This window comes from Nuphar pumila, chromosome 3 (genome assembly GCF_984573655.1).
Source record: "Nuphar pumila chromosome 3, dmNupPumi1.hap1.1, whole genome shotgun sequence".
Classification (NCBI taxonomy): domain Eukaryota; kingdom Viridiplantae; phylum Streptophyta; class Magnoliopsida; order Nymphaeales; family Nymphaeaceae; genus Nuphar; species Nuphar pumila.
In genome coordinates, this window is record NC_143251.1 from 39,451,542 (window position 1) to 39,471,149 (window position 19,608).

At 40.9% G+C, this 19,608-nt stretch overlaps 1 protein-coding gene across 1 annotated transcript in view; it reads right to left on the reverse strand.

Annotated features, from left to right (window-relative positions):
• The window catches only part of LOC149842651 (DNA-directed RNA polymerase IV subunit 1-like), a 61,274-nt gene that overhangs the window by 18,260 nt on the left and 23,406 nt on the right, over positions 1–19,608 (reverse strand). Inside the window, exons 6-11 of the mRNA XM_090000712.1 lie at positions 7,472–7,709; positions 6,760–6,883; positions 6,515–6,651; positions 4,459–4,659; positions 3,586–3,702; positions 1,553–3,484 (exon numbers count right to left, since the gene is read on the reverse strand). Of these exons, the coding sequence (XP_089856838.1) occupies positions 1,553–3,484; positions 3,586–3,702; positions 4,459–4,659; positions 6,515–6,651; positions 6,760–6,883; positions 7,472–7,709 (2,749 nt within the window). The remainder of the gene's footprint in view (positions 1–1,552; positions 3,485–3,585; positions 3,703–4,458; positions 4,660–6,514; positions 6,652–6,759; positions 6,884–7,471; positions 7,710–19,608) is intronic.

Sequence of the window (19,608 nt, forward strand, 5' to 3'; positions counted from 1 at the left end):
TTCTTCCTTCTTTGGAGAATTTTCTCTAACCGCGGCTACTTTTCCTTTAAGTTTGGGACAAACTGGTCTAATGTGTCCCGGTTCATTACAATAATGGCATATTATTCCCTTTCTAGGCCCATTACTATTTTTGTTAAAGTGAGGAGGTCTATAGACTTTAACATTTAATTCGGGCCTAGTAACGGCCAAAACTTCATCATTTTTAATGCTTAAGCCAAGTCGAGTTTCCTCTTGGCATATTTCGGCGAGGGCATCTTCAATAGGTAGGGCTTTGCTTCTATGAAGAAGAGATGCCCTAACTTGTTCAAATTCCGAGCGAAGACCATGAAGAAATTGAAAGAAGTGCTCATTTTCAATTTGTTCCCTTCTTAATTCATTATCTTCTGGAGCCACCCATTTAGGCTCAAGAAGAGCAAGTTCATCCCAAAGAGGGGTTAGAGAGCTAAAATAGTCTCGGACACTCATATCCATTTGTTTGGTGGAATGGATTTTTTCTTGACAAAAAAATTGTCGAGCAAGATCCTTTTGGGTATACATACCCTTAAAAAAAAATCATGCCTCATTGGCCCTTCTAAATTTGGCAATATTAGCACAATTTTTAAGGTCAACATTGTTCATAAACCATGCCAAAAATTTGGCATGATTACTTTCTCAATCATCAATTTTGAATTGATGGTCATTGATAGCTTTGATGCGCTCATCGTCATCTAAAGCTTTTTCAATCTCATTTTCGATTTTAGTGAGAACAAGAGAGGGTTCGGGAGTAGTTCCCATAACAAAACCCCAAAGTTTCTTACCTCTTAGATGATTTTCCATCGCGGAGGCCCACATGAGATAGTTGGACCCATTTAGCTTAAAAGAAAGCTCCACTTTAGAATCATGTTCCATCGGCACCAAATCCTTCTTAAAATTTGAGAGGCACACGTTCCAAGATAATAAAGAGAAGCCCAATCACCAACCGAGCTTTGATACCATGTAATGAAAAGAGGCGGAAGCTCCAATGGAGTAAAAAGCACTCTTTAAGAGTGACCTCAAGAGCCAAGAACACAAACACTAAAAGTGCACACACAAAACTCTCAAAAGTAGAAAATGACTTAAAGTCATAAGTTGGATTGATTGAAGAAAGGAAGAGAAGGGTGAAAACCCAATGCTTACAAGAGGAGAATACCTCCTCTATTTATAGAGGAGGGAGACTCAAAGAAGGGACCACAAGGGGCTCCCTTGTAGTCGTTGGGAGCCCCAACGACTACAAGTGTGGGGCCCTTGTGGTCTTACAAAAAGGGGAAAAAAAGAAAAAGAAAAAAGTAAAAAGAAAAAGAGAAAAAGTAAAAAAGAAAAAAAGAAAAAATACATTGTGGTTTTACAAGAATACCCCTATCGGGTATTTCACTAAAAAGGAAACTGTATATATATATACTTATATATATATATATATACGAATGTATATATATAAGTATATGTATATATATACATATTTTAACAGAAACAAGGGAACATATAGAAACATAGAACTAGTACAAAACCAGAGAAGTGAAACAAGACCACAAGTTACCTTAAACATTAGCAGTGGTGAACAACTTGTTGAATTGGTTGGCCGATCCAAAGCGCCATATAAAGCTTCTGAAAGTGAACATGCAGCCAATGCACCAACTGGGTGACCACCAATTCTGGCACTCACACATCTCTTTTGTTCTTTAGGAGGTGAAGGATTGAAATCTTTCTCTAGGTAACATACCCCATCATTTTGATGTGGAGTGTACCCATAGTTCTTGTAGGAAAATTGTATCACCTGATTCCCGTATGCACTTCTGACTGTTCCATCATAACAAACAAGAAGATCTCGCATGTAGAACATAAGCTTTCTAGACAGAGTCCCAGGCACATCAGCATTATCACTGAAACTGCCACCACGGATAGATGATGAATGCATAAGGCACTCCAAAGGGTTTAAACCCATAAGAAATGAGCTCCTAACAACAGCAAATGGCGTGTGTTCATGACTGCAATCAATGCGATCTTCAGCACATGGATGCAGCTGAGAAGCCTTCAACAGACTCCACTGACAATCAGGAAGCCCAAATCGAACTCTATATGAAGAAGCATCTCTTATTGATTGCAACCCAAGACAAGCACCCTGTTGAACAAGTTTCTGAATACTCCCATTACTACCAGCTCCTACCATCATCAACATGGAGTTCTTCTTATCAGCATGTTCAAGGATGACTTTTACAATATCATGATACATTCTCTTGAAGGCATGCCCAAAATCTTGACTTAAGCTAGGGAGGTTTCTATTAGAAGTAGCACTTTTAGCAAATACTCTGTATTTAGTATCAGCAATTGCAGTATCACATTCAACTTCAGACTTCGCCATCAAATGTGTAATATAAGAAAGATATTCTGCATCTGCAAGCCCACAACTTACTTCTTCCATCATCTTAAGTCTTGACAGCATATTAGGAGATAGATATACATCTAACAGAGAAACACTTAACCCAGTATCTGATATCCATTGAGAAAGAGCTCCTTGGGCATAAAAAAGATAGTCAAGAATGACAGAGGGCCCACCTTCAAATAAATGAGAAATAAGACTGCTACCAGAATTACGAAGCCAGCCAGAATCTTGTGAAGATATTAGAAGCTCACCATTGGAGATTAAGATACCATTTGTACCATTACTGTATTTTAAATTTGATGGCAGAAGCATGCTGAAGAATTGCTCCCCTGTCCAACAAGAGCCATTTAGTCGGGGTGCTTTCACAATTGCCGGTTCTTCCAAGGGTCCAGGACAATACATGCTCAATTGCTGAATTTGAACCTTATCAAATAAGGTTCCACATTTGATTACCATATGGGCTGCAGTCAGACTATCATTGCTCAAGGAAACAATTGGTTGACCATTTTGTCCATTTACTAACTGCCTGTCCAAAGCCATGAGTTCCTGCAACTCTACCCTAGCATTAATTGACTGTGGAACAAACCCATGAAGACAGTCTCCATCAAAATCTCCAGAAAAAGGTACACAGCAGAGGGGATTTATTGAAACTACAGATTTCAAAGGAAGCACTCTTACTGTGAATGCAATTAAAGAATGTTGATGAACAGATGGAGGTCTGTTCACCAATACCACATCCCCATCTTTAAGACTTCTATATAATGTATCACCTACTTGAAGACTGCTCATGCTATGTACAGGAACTAAATGTCCATTCCTTCGAACATGGAAGTCAGCCTTCTGATGAAGGTAAGTTTCAACGTGTGCCTTCAACAACTTCCAGTTGACTAAATTAACATGTAATGGAACCATGAGCTTTTGAGAAATCTCAGCTGGAATGCCAATCTCATGCAGATGAAGACGTGGGTCACCAATAACAGTCATACGAAATGCAAAATCAGAGCGTTTACCAAGAACAACTTCTTTCATCCACCTCAAACCTGAACTACAAGTACCAGGATCTCGGCTTGAAGATGTTCTGGTGCTTAACTGCAAAGATGCAAATATAATCATAACAAAAGTGTATAGGAAATCCAGGAGAGCAGCAAAGCTTACAAGGAGACCAGCATAAATGAACATATATCCCTTGCCTTGGATGCATTGAAGCAGTCTAGTGCCAAATTTCCTACAACACGTACAATGTCTTCCTTTACATGAGACAAACTTAGCCCACTAACTAGCCTTCTGTAGGTCCTTGTGCGTTCATCCTGTTTCCATCCATATGTCAAAAGCAGAATAAGACATGTGAAACAGGAAAAAACAAAAAATCCAGACAGCTATTCCAGGAAAACAAAACCAAAACTACTACAATAAGCAGAGAATGGTAGGCATAATACAAAGGATACTCACAGTCATTAATGCTGGTCCAACAATGTATGAGTTTGACACCTCCACTATACGGTGACGATTTGGAGTAACAGGAATAGATGATAGAAATAGATATTCTCGGTTTTGAATAAATTTCTGCACGAATGCTGGATCCAGGTCTTTCAATAAACAAAAGGCCTGGATAAACTCAAATACAAACACCATTGGACTAAATGAAAGAGAAGATACATTGGCAACAAGCTTACAAAGAAATATGAACCATGAACTCTGAATTAATTTGCACAACCACCTAAGAGAAAAAGTAACACATCCCTAACAAGCATAAAACCTGAAAAAAAATGGTGCAGTTAATCTACAACTACAACTACAAAACTCCTAATATACATGAAAGAAGGATGCCTACTTAACAGACAAAAATAAAATATTAAAATTAGAGAAAAAAAAAGAACCTTTGTGATGAAAAGGAAGAAAATCAAAACAAGAGTCAAATTATCTTGGCAAATCAAGAATAAATACAATTGAAAGACTTCTACATGATTTCGGATCACTTATAATGTTAATTATAACTGAAAAATAAGGATATTATAATCAATAACACTGATATAACCACTTGAGAGAAGAAATCAAAAAAGTACCTGATAAGGAGAAAGAGACCTTTTAATAAGATTTTTATCATGAATTTCAATGGATGAATCAGCAGGGACAAAATCCCAATAATCATTAGCCAAGATGCCACCTTTCACCTCCATCATGATTCCAATGCATTTCCTTCCATTTATGTCTTTTGAAGTGTACTTAAAGGTAGGAAGCGGATACAGCTGCTTCATACCTTGGTTCTGCAGCAACAACATTTTGGGAACTATATTAAGAGGGACAAAAGTGTGTAGAAATAAAGCCTTTTTCAAAACTTACGTCACAGTATTTGCAACAACAATCACTTGATTTTTCGGCTTCGCTCTTTGTTGAGCCTTTTAGCAATCCCTGGCACATCATAGAAAAAAGGATACCAATAAAATCATCAGAAGGATTGGCATGAAACAAAAGAAAAGATGCTATGACTCAACTGGTGAAATGAACACATCCTTACAACACAAACAAATCTATAAACATATGCACTTTATTCTAAATATTGCAAAAGAAGAAAGTCAGTTTGCCACCTATAGTGCAATCAATGATTCAAAGAAACAAAAGACGTATATAAGGGAATACACTATAAGAGCATAAAAGTAGGATCAAACCAGTCAACTGGACCAAATTTATTTAAATACCATAGTAAGAAAAGAATTTCCATATACTACCAAACCTGAACCTTCTTTTTTTTCCTTTGGTGTAAGAAAAGTTTGTGAATCCAACTAGCTGAGTTGATGAAAATTTCCAATTTCCATTACCTTCGTAACTTTTAGCTCAATCATGTGAAAAATGATGATGAATGCACCAGATGCACCAATTTTCATTCTCGCATCATTTGGGTGGTTTAGATGTTGAGATCAACAAATCAATTACCCGAAGCAACATTTGGAGAATGTATTTAAAAACTGAGTGTTCATCCTCAAAATATTAACTACAGAAGTTTTAGAATATCCATAACAAATTCTCATATATCAACAACTTACACATGTTATAGAGGTGCAAACTATGTCATACAGATACTCCATTTTGACTCCCATTCTATGTCCCTCTGTATGCTAGTCATAACGGAACTTCATAAAAATGGGTCGGTCCCAATATCCGCAGACATATCCATGTGACAAAGTGCAAAAATGCTCTAGATTTGGCCAAATTTGTCCAAACTATTAATAAATTTTCAAAATAAACATGCCTGACTTTTTCATCATTTAAACATCAAAACCTAGAAAACAACACTGAAGGAAATTTTAAGATAACTTATAACATTAATATAGATATTTTCCAGGGAACATTTCTGATACTTGAACTTTCAACTATGTCAGTATAAGAAAAGAGATAAGAAGAGTGTAATGAAGTAAGCGGAAGTACAAGAACAAGAGCCACAAAAGGCATACAAGCACAAATACAATGTGCACAAGCACAAGTCCACTATGAGACAATACAAAGAGCCAACAAAGGTTAATAAGAGAGCACAAGAATATAAAAAATAAGTCTTTTATTGATCAAATGCTTAAGCAAAAAACTTTAAGAAATACGGACAAGAAGTCCCTTTCAAATAGGCTACAAGAGAGGGAAGGGAACTCCCAATAGAGTTGTTGGGAGCTTCCAACAGTCATATTTATGACCGTTGGGACTCCCAACAGCTCTATGGTCCAAATGACCAAAGAGCCCCTTTACAATATGGAAAAAGGAAAAAAATAAATAAATATACAAATCTGTCCTTAGTGGACAACTATTACAATAAATGAAAAGACAAAAACACCCCTGGAGAGCATGACAAATTACAAAACTGCAAAAACTATATATATATATATATATATATATATATATATATATATATATATATATATATATATATATATATATGTATATATATATATATATACATTTTAACAAAGAGGTCTCCACCATAGTTCTATACAAGTACTAGGCAAATAGAAAATCCAAAGCACTCATTGTAAAGACATGATACAGGCCATATGTTCTACAACAACTTATAATATTAGTTTTATTGAGCAAGTGGATGGAAAATCCCAAGCTTGCAATTAATCATAGGGTACTCACCGAAGTACCTTCCGTATTGTCCTTTCTCCTCTTGAGACGCTTACAACTGGGACAAATTTTATTCAGTATCTGCACTATTTCACGAACTGAAGCTGGATGATAGATAGTGGCAGGCAATTGAACGAAGCCATAGTGTCCTAAAATTCATTTACACTCATCATGCAATTATGATGACAGTATGTTATAAAGGCAAATGACAAAGATTAAACTAGTCAAGCATGCTATTAAAGACATGAAAGACTCACCATCACAAAATTTGATGTCAGTCGAGCCACATGTGGTGCATGCAGTGGAAGAAGGATTTGGTACACCTAACTTAGGATCACATACATCATTTGCATCTCTAACTGGTGTGACAGCAAATTTTACCTGAAAGAAGACATCCGAAAAGGATGAACAAAGTGACCAAATATAAAGTCCAGTTATTCCTTAATTCAAGGAAAACAAAATGCAGATTGGCTTACATCATAAAATCTATAGTTTTCTCCATAAAAGCAAGGAAGGACACATCTTCACAAATCCTCATATGTAAAACCAGAATTAAAAAATACTACTGGAAAACACCACAAAAAAGAGTTAAGAAGATCCATATCAAAAAAATTTATTTTGTCTGTTTTTAAACTTTTAGAAACAAATTCTTACATCAAATTTACTCCATCTTCTATGTATGTTAAGGACATCCGAACAAAGAAGATGTTCGTTGAAGGGGAGCGATGTGGGAACATGTTTGTATTCAAAGAAGATCCTTCAGTTGCCTGTGTAAAAACCACTAAAAAAAATTTTGTATCGGACCCGGGCCGGGCCGGGCCGGGCCGGGTCGGGTCCGGACCCGAGCCGAGCCCTTCATCGATAGGATTTTAATAACCCGACTCGAGAAGGGGATTTTTGAGAAAACCCCCTTCCCGAGCGCCGCAACCCTTTCCCCCCTTCGTTTTCGGGTGGATTAGGGAAACCCACCGGGGTTTCCCCTTCCATCGCCCCCCTGAGGCCTTTAAGAACCCTGCAAGAGGGCAAGGGGAGGCACACAGCTCTTCGCTCCCCTTGCGCCGGCCCTCTCCTCCTTCCCTGCGCACGCTGCCGACCTCCTCCTCCCTTGCGCATGCCACCAGCGCCGTTGTCGCTGTGACCCACACCGACGCCGGCCACCGCCGTCGATCTCCTCCCAGGTACGTCGTCGCCACCCCCCTCTTCTCCTCTGTAAAACCCACATTTAAAAAAAAAATTGAACCCGGGCCGGGTCGGGTCCGGACCCGACCTGAGCCCATCGCCATTAGGGTTTTAAAACCCGACACAAGAGAAAGGGTTTTGAGAAAAACCCTTTCCCCTGTGCGCCGCAACCCCCCCTTTTCGACCCGATAAGGATGGAAATCGGGGTTTCCCGATTTCATGCCTCCTCCCCCGAGCTATTTAAGAGCATCAGTGGAGGACAAGGGGAGGCACATCTCCCCCTTGCGTCTCCTTCTTCCCTGCGCACGCCTCCAGAGCCGCCAGCCACCTCGCCTCCTCTCCTTCCAGGTACGCCGTCTCCACCTTCTTCTCCTCCTCCCCCTCCCATCTCTCTCTCTGCCACCTCGCCAGGACGCCGGCAGGCGGCGCACGGCCTCTGCCGCGCCCTCCCACCTCCCTCCACGCCCATCGGAGACCCGACAGGGGGCCTACAAGGCCCCTGTCGTCCCCTTCTCTCTTTTGGGGGGGGGGGGGGGGGGTCGCCGGAGTGCCGGCAGGAGGCCAATGGCCCCTGCGACACCCCCTCGCCCCGATCTCTCTCTCTCTCTCTCTCTCTCTCTCTCTCTCTCTCTCTCTCTCTCTTCGGCAGGGGTTTGTCCCCATGCCATCGTCCTTTCGCCGGACGGCAGGGGCTCGGCCCCTGCCGATTCGCTGTCGTCGGCAGGGGCTCGACCCCTGCCGATTCGCAGTGTTGTCGACAGGGGCGCGACCCCCTGCCGCTTCAGTGTTGTCGGTAGGGGCTAGCCCCCTGCCGATTCGTTGCTGTCGGTAGGGGCTAGTCCCCTGCCAATTCGCTGCCGTCAGCAGGGGTGTGACCCCTGCTGCTTCGCTGCCGTCGGCAGGGGCGCGACCCCTGCCGCTTCGCTGCCGTCGGCAGGGGTGCGACCCCTGTCGCTTCAGTGCTGTCGGCAGGGGCTAGCCCCTGCCGTTTCACTGTCGTCGGCAGGGGTGCAACCCCTGCCGCTTCAGTGCTGTCGGCAGGGCTGCGACCCTTGCCGCTTCAGTGCCGTCGGCAGGGGTGTGACCCCTGCCGCTTCAGTGCTGTCTGCAAGGGCTCGCCCCCTGCTGCCTCGCTATGTTTGACAATGGCTCATTCCCTGCCGCCCCGTTGTCGTCGGCAGTCGGGGGATCACTCTGTGCCGCCTAATCCTACCCTTGCCCCATTGCACCATTAATTATATTAGCATAATTGAATATTTTTTCATACTCTTGCAGATTTACGCAATAGGTCCCGTTCGTGTTCCGCGGCCCGATCCTCGTATTATCCTCACGCATAGGCGTACACAACTACACAACATTCTGAGGTAGGGTAAAGTCGTACAAAGGGCAATTGATGAACGTATTTAAGTTGAAATGATTAAGATGCCATGCTAGATATGCTTAGAGTTACATTGCTTCTGCATTGCGTATTATCATGTTTGTATCATGGTTGCCAGTTCAGGAAGCGGGAGCGGGAAATGATACGGGGAGCGGGAAGCGAGGCACTTTCAAAATTTTAGGAAGCGGGGAAGCGTGGGACCACTTAGGACCGATTCGGGGAGTGTCTCGGAAGCGACCTAGGAAGCGACCTAGGAAGCGTCTCGGAAGCGAGGGGGAAGCGAAAAAAATAAAAATAAAAAATACAAAAAAATTGAAAAAAATAGGGGAAGCGAGGGGATAGCGAGGGGAAGCGTGATGGGAAGCGCGCTTCCCATTAAAGGGAAGTGTGTCCCCCATTAAAGGGAAACGCGCTTCCCAAAAAAGGGGGACGCTTCCCCCCACGCTTCGGAAGCGCGACGTTTCGCGCTTCCGAAACGCGCTTCCCCTTTTAGCTAAGCGCTTCCGGTAAACCTGGTTTGTATGCTCATGGGTCGAGGTACAATTTCATTCTTCGATCATTATTTTGCATAGTTGCTTATGAGTTTGAGGTGTGGTTTCGTACTTCGTGCAATACCTATGCTCTCGTTTTGCTTGCATATATTTTTGCCTGCACGTTTCCTTTGAGTGAGGTACGACTTCGTGTCTCATGTATTACTTATGACCTTTTGTGTCTGCCTATCTAAGTGGTCAAGGTATGGTTTGGCACCTCGTGTGTTACTTATGCGTTTTTCCCTCGATGTGCGGCATCGCAAGTCGAGAATTGTTTGTTGACATGTTATAACCTGCATATGCTCACACTCATGGTAATTATGTACTTACATAAAGGTAGTCTTGTGTCTATCCTGTTATCACTTGTTTTCAAAACACTAGAAGTTGCACTTGTGCGCTATAGTTCTTTTAAAGAGGATTTCCTTCTGCAAACCCAGGGCTCTTCAAAGTGCACAACCTTTGCAAAGTTAAGTTTTAAGTCCTGTCGGATTTCGAAGTCACATATAGGCCCTCCCAGGTCCACACACTTGGGAGAAATATTTTATAACCCCGATTCGAGTTGCGACCCAATTCGAATAACCCCGATCAGGGGCATGAGCATATGAATGAGTGGGGTTCTGTTGAAGGACCCATTCTTTATTTATCAATCTAGTGTCACATGTCGATACTAAGATAAATTTTGGATGTAAGATTAATAGCGTTGTGCCTTGCGTGAATGACTTAATGTGGCATTAGGGATTTTAAGGATGAATCGTGTCAAATGAGCACTCCTTTATTCTTTGGATCATTATGAAGTTGTGTGTTGGGTGTTCCTTTTGAGAAGCTCACACACCTCCCTGGTTCAGTATAGCGTACTTTTAGACATGCACAACATGTTAAGTACTTTGTTGATCGGATGAGAGATCCGAGATGACCTTGCATCATGAAATATGAAAAATGTTGTTGAAGTGAATTCAAGACTTATCTTGCCAAGCTGTGTTGTATTAATTCTTTTGCAAATAATATCTGTAGGGATTCTTTTGGTGGAATCATTTCCCTTTCATCGTAGTCGTACTTTGTACAAGTACGACCGTACTTTTTGACAAGTACGTCTTCTTACATTGCGATGATTGGATGAGTAGGTTGTGGCAACCTCGATGAGTGTAAATAACAAAATGTTGTGATCACCTAAATAAGTGATGTTTTCGCCTTCACCGGCAAGATACTCGAGTTGGTCGAAAGACCAGAGTATGTAGAATGGGTCTTCAGTTAACTACCCCTGATGTACTCATTCGAATCGCTGACTCCTGTCAGGAGAGAGGACAGGAAGGTACAAAACTTCGATGGACAGGCCATTAATGGCAGTTACGAGCAAAAGACTCGGCTTCCTCAGTCATCGGAGTTAGGGGAATGAGACTACCATAATTATCCTAGGTGGTAGCTCTCCATGTTTGGGATGCATCCATTGTTTATGCTGCTTTGGGGATTTCTCTCTTGGTCACCGACCGTCCCCTTAGGTGCGAACTCAGTCAGCTATCCGGGTTATCATAAAATATATAGCATAATAAACCCCCGGATCAGTCTAGGTTGTTTCTAGAGTCGTGCCTTGTGCGTACCCGCTTATCGAAACATAATTTAAATCCGATCACACAATGTGTTCAGTTATGCACGTATGAAAGTTATAGTGTACAACAGGTTCAGTACTTATGGAATTGTGTGTGTGGTTGATGAAACATTGTATTTCTTATGCAGTTCTTTGCTTGTACTAGTTAGCCTACTTGTGCCAGTAAAATGCTTGTAATAATTTTAGCATTGTGCTCATGATAGTTTGCTCCGTGAATCTGTTGAAATTAAATTACTATATAATTGTCTGTCTGCTTGACATATTAAATTATTCTGCTTAATTATGTTTAATATTGTCCTGTCTGTGCACCTACCAGTTTTTAGTGAAACTGACTCATTTTATGGGCAGATTTTGGATAGGTAATACATTCTGCGATGGCACGATGGCGTGATGAGATCAAGATAGAGCTCTTTCCCTGACGTTTCGCTCCTGAGGACATGTTGGTAAATTTGGTATAAAGTGTGTTTCATAATTTCTCTTTTATTAAACCGTGAGTTAATAAAACTGTTTTAATAAGTTTCTTCTTGGTTTCAACAAACGAATTCTCAATTATTGAAACTTCATTTCTAAACCATTTGATTTCAATGGTTGTGCGGGATTTGACAAAGGAAAGTTTACGCTGTAATGCGCTCAAGGTCCATTGACTTGTGGTTTTAAAAATATCATTTTCCGCTGAAGTATTATTTAAACTCTGATTATTGTATGATTTCAAAGCTTTTTAAACTATTCTAAAAGTTTCAAGTCCTGGATTTTTGGGGCGTTACATCCTCCCTCTTCTCCTCTCTGTCACCTCGTCGGGAGGTCGACAGGCGGCGCACAGCCCCTGCCGCGCCCTCCCGCCTCTCATATGCCCATCGGAGGGTCGACAGGGAGCCCTCATGCCCCTGTCACTTTTTCCCCCTTTCTCTTGGGGTTGTCGAAGAGCTGGCAGGGGTCCAGTCACCCCTGCGACACCTTCTTTTTTCCTTCTTTGTTTTGGTGTCGTCGTGACTCGGTCAGGCAGGGGCTGAGACCCCTGCCATTCGTTGGCTCTTCAGGCAAGGGGCCGAGGCCCCTGCCATCCCTTATTTCGTTAGGCAGGAGCTGACGCCCCTGCCATTCCCTATTTATACGAGCAGGGGCCAAGGCCCCTGCCGTTTATAATTATGCCAGGCAGGGGCCGAGACCCCTGTCATTTCTTGTTCGCCATGCAAGGGGCCGAAGCCCTTGCCGTTCTTTGTTCCGCCTGGCAGGGGCTGAAGCCCCTGTTTTTTCTATTAATTTAGTTGGCAGGGGTCGAGCCCCCTGCCATTCAGTGTTGGCAAGCAAGGGGCCGAGGCCCTGCCACCTCATCGCCATCGGCAGGGGCTAGACCCCTATCGTCTCGTGTCTGTCGGCAGGGGCTCAGCCCCTGCCGATTCGATGTTGCCGGTAGGGGCTCAGCCCCTGCCACTTTGTTATTGCCGGCAGGGGCTCAGCTCCTGCCACTTTGTTGTTGCCGGCAGGGGCTCAGCCCCTGCCATTTTGTTGTTGTCGGCAGGGGCTCAGCCCCTGTCGCTTCGTTGCTTTCGGCAGGGGCTGGCCCCCTGTCGTCTCGAGGCTGTCGGCAGGAGCTCAGCCCCTGCCGCTTCGTTGCGATCGGCAAGGGCTGACCCCCCCTGTCGCCTCGGTGTTTTCGACAGGGGGCTCAGCCCCTGTCGCCCCGCTGTTGTCAGCAGGCAGGGGCTCACCCCTTGTCGCTTTTCTGATTTCGGCCAGCAGGGGCACACCCCTGCTGCGTCTCTCTTTTTCGATCGACAGGCCTGGCCTTCTATTCTTCGCATGATAATTAGCGTAGCGCTGAATACTCACACTTTTGCAGACTTCGCATCGAACCCCGCTCTGGCTCTGCGGCCTGAGTCTCGTATCATCTACACTCGTAGACGCACGCAGCTGCACGACATCCCGAGGTAGGGGAAAGTCGCACGAGGATTTTGGATGAATAAAATAAAATAAGACTCCTGAGATAAAATAGTTATTTTACATACCTGCTTATCTGAAGAAGTATTTAATTTATGAATTGCTAGTTAGTGTTTTACTCATTCTGATTCTTTTGAGACTACATGTTTAGGGTAAACTCTATGGGTAGACTCATTCTAGAGAGAATCAAGTAGTTTAATTGGTATACCTGTTTACCTGTAGGACTTCTTGACTTGTGGTTGTCTTTCCTGCATGCTTATCCTTTTGAAATTTCATACTTAATGAATAGACTCATTTCTGGAGAGAAACCCACTGCAATTACTATTATAACTGAACCTTAAGACAGGTATGGTATAAATTTGACGAGAGGTCATGGAGTACCTTGAAGTGGGAACTCAACACTTTATTGATATAGATGAGATAATGGCGGCCTCCACAGGCCAATTGCTCAAAGAGCAATACATGTCATGTATGAACCAAAACAATCATAAAACATTATGTTGCCCTCTCATCGTAGTTGTACCTCTAGGAAGGTACGATCGTACTTTTAGACAAGTATGTCCCATGTGGGTTACGATGGTTGGATGATGAGGTTGTAGCAACCTCGATGCGTGCATTTAGCACAATGCTGAGATCACATAAATGGTGACCATTCGCCTTCACAGGCAAGATGCTCGAGTGGGTCTAATAGACCAGAGCATATAGGATGGGGCGGCGGTTAAGAAACCCCCGTCGTACCCATTCGACCTTCACGGTTCATCAAGGGAGAGGATGGATGGTAAAAAACTCTGATGGACAGGTTGTTAACAACCACCCCACGGGCAAAAGACTCGACTTCCCCAGTCATCGGAGTTAGGGGAATTGGGATTACCATAAATTATCCTAGGTGGTAACTCCCAGGTACTTCTGCAGAAGTTGGATGCATCCATGGGCCACGAATGCCTTTGGGGATTTACTCTCTTGGTCGCTGACCGTCCCCTTAGGAGCGGACTCAGTCAGCCATCCGGGTTAATGAAAACACCTGACATAATAAACCCTCGGATCGGTCTCGGCTGTTTCTACGTTTCGCGTCTGTGCGTACCCACAGGCCAGTTAATATCAGAACTTAAAGAATATCTTCTTGAATAGTTGTAGATGATTGAGACTTACTCTGCTTGAAATGCTTCAACTAACAACTCTTTGTACATATTACACTTATTAGAATAGATTACAATTGTATTGATTGTTTAAATATCATATATGCTTATCTCATAAATGTCCTGCTTTATTTTCATTCTACTTATCTGTTCGTGCACCTACTGGTTTGTTATGAAACTGACCCATTTCATGGGCAGGTGAGGAGTAGGACTGCACAGGCGGCCGATGGCGTGGTGCAATATGAATCAAGATTTATCTTCTTTCTGCTGGCGGCTTGGCTCTGAGTCTTTTTGAGTTTTCTTTAGATTATTGAACTTTGGAACAAAATGCTCATTTTGAAATAAACTGCAGATTTTTAATCTATTGCCTTATTTCTTCAATTCCTTTAAGTTATTGTTTATGTGAATGATGGTTTTTCAGCTAACGTACCAAGGATTGTTGACTTGTGCTCCTTTCTAAATATCTTCCGCTGTCGTTTTTAAAAGTTAAAACTTTAAATCTTTGAAAGGTTTTTCGATAAGGTTTTTGAAATCACAAGTCAAAATTTTGGGGCATTACAGCCTGTGCTCAATTGGACCAGAATTCGAAGCTTGAGTCAGCATCTTGTCTAATTCCAATAAGTTAGAAGTTTGGCAGTCATTTGTGTCATTGTAGTTATATCTTTATTAAAAGATTGGTATCTAGTGGTCTATTGTGCAAGTCAAGTTTGAGTCAAAAGTCAAACAGTCATATTTATCCAAGTTGTCAATTATGCAAGAGTCATACATTCTTTCAATTCTTATAATAAAATAACTTTATAACCTTTTGACTGAAATGAAATGGAGATCTTTGAAACACGAGCTTAGATTCAGAAGGGCAAGTGTCAAGAATGATACTAAAGCATAACCCTTAAAAAGGGTATAACTGGAAACAAAATAAAAATAAAAATGTATTCTTTATTGATATGAAAAACCAATTGCTTAAGAAGCATTGGAATAAATACAAGAGGGGTTGCACCCCTTTATATACACAGCTGAAAGAGGACTCAATAGAGTTGTTGGACTGTGTCAGTCCAACAGCTCTATTGCTAGTCAAGTCTAGATAGGACTTGACTAGCAACAGTCATTCTAGTTCAAACTGAACTAGATGACATAAAGAAAAAATAAAGGAAAAAATATACAAAAAAGAAAGAAATGAAAAATATATTTATATATAATAATAATATAATATTATATATATGTACAGTTTTACATTTTAACACTCCCCCTCAAACTTACAGTACAATGAGCGAAAGTTTGTCTAAAAAAAAGTGAAATCGGGGAGCAACGAAAGGCGAGGCTTTGTAAAGAAGTCTGCTAACTGATATTCTAAAGTGACATATGGCAGATCAATTATCCTGTGTAGATATTCCTCTCTGACGTAGTGACAATCCATTTCGATGTGTTTGGTGCGTTCATGGAATGTTCTGTTACTGGCAATGTAGATCGTACTTTTGTTGTCACAACACATTTGTGAAGTCTTTGTTGCTTCAGCTCCCATGTCAGCAAGCAGTCGTCGGAGCCAAACTACTTCCATGGTCGTGGTTGACATGGCTCTGTATTTAGCTTCAGTGGATGATAGAGATATAATCTGCTGTTTTTTACACCTCCACGAGATCAATGATTCCCCTAAAAAGATACAAAAGTCAGTGGTTGAGTATCTGTTATTGGGATCACCTCCCCAATCAGCATCAGTATATGCAATTAAATCAAGATAAGAGGAGGAAGATAAGAAAAGTCCCCGTGAAAGAGAGGACTTGATGTATCTGATAATACGCATGATTGCTCCTATATGAACAGAAGTAGGAGCATCTTAAAATTGACTTGTTGTGTGAACAACATGTGTTATATCTGGTCTGCTAATGGATAGATAGGAAAGTGCCCCGACAAGCTGTCTGTAAGGAGTAGGGTCTACAAGGAGTTCCCCATCATCAATTTTCATTTTAACATTAACAACTTCTGGAGTGTCGACTTTCTTAGCATCAGTAATACCAGACATAAAAACAATATCAAAAGCAAATTTAGTCTGAGATAATAAATATCCTCTAGGAGAATAGGCAACTTCAATGCCTAAAAAATATCTCAACAAGCCCAAATCAGTCATTTCAAAATGAGATTTAAGAAGTGTTTTGATTGTTTCAACTCCCTGTTTATCGCTTCCGGTGATAATCATATCATCCACATAGAGAAGAATCACAATGATCCCAACATCAGAATTCTTAATAAACAAAGCAGTGTCAGTTAAACAGAATTGAAAACCAATATCAATAATAACACGACTAAACCTATCATATCAAGCTTTTGGTGCTTGTTTAAGTCCATAAAGAGCTTTTTCTAAGCGAAATACTTTATCCTTAGGAATACTTAGACCAGGAGGGGGTTCCATGTATACTTCTTCAACTAGCTTTCCATTTAAAAAAACATTTTTGACATCCATTTAAAAAATAGACCATTTTTTGATAGAAGCTAAGGCAATTAAGGTTCGGACAGTTATCATACGAGCCACCAGAGAAAAGGTTTTTTCATAATCAATCCCATATTCTTGGGCATAACCTTTGGCTACTAAACGGGCTTTATATCTTTCAAGAGTACCATCACTCTTGGTTTTAATTTTATAAACCCATCAACATTCTATAGTTTTCTTCCCTGGAGGAAGATCTTGAATATTCCATGTAGAAGCCTTTTCAAGTGCATCTAATTCAGCTTTCATGGCTTCTATCCATTTGATATCAGTTTTTGCTTGAAAATGTGAATGGTTCTTCATATGAGTGAATTAATGCAATAATTGCCCTATATGTGGGTGAGAAAGACTCGTATGATACAAACTTTCCTGGAGGCCTCGAGACTCGGGATGATTGTCTAGTTGGAATGTTAGAATATTTTTCAAGTGCACATGGAGCATTAGACTCTTGTCGCCTGAAATATTGAATACTAGTATCTCTATGAACTTCTTCATTTTCAACATTAAGATCAATAATTCTTTGTTCATCATCAAAGTTACAATCAAGGTCATATTCATCAGATGTTGATGTTAGATCTAGCAAAAAGGAGTACTCAGTGACGTCTTTTAATTTTCTAAAATCAAATAAGCTCTCCTTTTCAAGAAAGGAAACATTTCTAGACACATATAGTCTATTATTTTTGAAGTCAAAACATCTATAACCTTTCTGTTTTTCAGCATATCCTAAAAAGGCACAAGGAATCGCACGAGGGGAAAGTTTATCATTTTTGTCAATAAATATGAAACATTTGCACCCAAATATTCTTAGTCTAGAGTAGTATGGAGAAATGTTCATAAGTTTTTCAATGGGAGTGATATTTTGTAACGAAGAAGATGGCATCTTATTAATGAGAAAGGTGGCAGTTAAGGCAGCTTCTGCCCAAAAGTCTTTCGTGACTTGATTTGCTATTAATAAAGTCCTAGTGGTTTCTATAATATGGCGATGTTTTCGTTCTGCCAGTCCATTTTGCTGAGGTGTATAAGGACAAGATCTTTGATGTGTGATGCCATGCAATTTAAGATAATTTTGAAAATCTGTAGATAAAATCTCTCCCCCTGAATCTGTGTGAAAAATAGTAATATCATTTTGAAACTTGTTTTTAACCATATTATGAAAAGTTTGAAAGTATGAAAATACTTCAGACTTATGTTTGAGAAAGTACATTCACGTATGTCGGGAGAAATCATCGACAAAAATAGCATAGTAAACAAAAATCCTCCTTTAGAAATTACTGGTGCAGGACCCCAAACATCCGAGTGTATTAATTCAAGTGGTCTTGAAGAGAGAAAGGTTTTGTTCTGAAATGTCAATCTTTTCATTCTGCCGAGAATACAATCTTTACAATCAAATGATTCAGACTTACAAAATTTTCCTAGATTTGGAAAATGTTAGATTTTGGCTATATGTGGGTGACCAAGTCTCTTATGCCACAGTTTCAACTCTATTTTTTGAATATTATAACAAAAAACTTTCTTCAGCATTTCCAAAAAATCCATGTAATAGAGTCCTCATTCTCCATGTCCTTCCCCAATCAGCTTGCCTGACTAGCGATCATGTACCCAACAACCATGAGAAGAAAAGGAAATATTACACCCATAATCAGAAATTTGAGATACAGATAAAAGATTTAAATTTAATTTGGGAACATGTCTAATTTCTGGAATATAAAATTTCTTTGTTTTATAAATTTTTTCAAAATTTCCTATTACTTCTATTTTAAGAGAAGTCCCATCAGCAGTAAAGACCTTTGACACACTTGTTTTATTTTTAACACATTTGGATAGACTTTGATTATTTGGGGTCATATGAAAAGATGCACCAGAGTCAAGGGGCCAAGAAATTTTACCTGGATCAGAAAAAGATGAGGTTGATGCGCCAGTTGAAGCTTCAGATGAGGAAGAGGCACTTTTGATGAGAGGCTGAAGAATCTCCATCAATTGGGCCAGGAAAACTGGTGCATCCTGATCTTTAGGCTCCGATCCAGCAATTGCAGCTCTTTTTTCTCTCAGCTCCTTAAGTTTGGGACATTGTGGCCTATAGTGTCTCGGTTCAGTGATGACAAATAACTTTCTTCTTATCATAGTCACAATTTTGTCGGTTAAAGTGAGGAGGCCTATATGATCGAACATGATTCCCTAGTCTAGACACGGCTAAAACGGAATCATCTTCAATTTTTAAAGAACCTTTCCGAAGATGATTTTCTTCCATTGTTAACTCTTCAATAGTTTCAATAATAGAAGGAATTTTTCCTCGGTGAAGTAGGGTCGATTTAGTGGTTTCAAATTCCGGCCTTAATCCAGTGATAAACTGGTAAAAATGTTCAGCATCGAGTTGTTTTTGACGAAGCTCGATGTCTTTGGCATAATGCCACTTTGGTTCTAAAAGGAAAAGTTCTTCCCAAAGTTCGGACAACCCATTGTAATATTCACGAATAGTTTTCTCTCCTTGTGTCATCATTCGAACTTTTTTTTTGAGGTTGCACACGTGTGCAATATCTTTAGGGGAATACATATTCTTAAGGTATTCTCATGCCTTATCGGCATGATCAAATTTGGCAAGACTTGAGCATTTTTTAATGTCAACGCTATTGATAAGTCATGACATTATCTTCGCATGAGATATTCTCCATTCTTTCCATTTCTTCTCGTATGAGGCAATAGCCTTGATTTTCTCTTCTTCCGATAGAGGGACCTCTTTATCTCCCTCCTTTTTAGTAAGAGATAGCTTAGGTTCCGAATCGGAACCATCCACAATCCCCCATAAGCCTTTTCCCCATATATGGTGCTTCATGATTGAAGCCCATGTTACATAGTTCGTATCGCT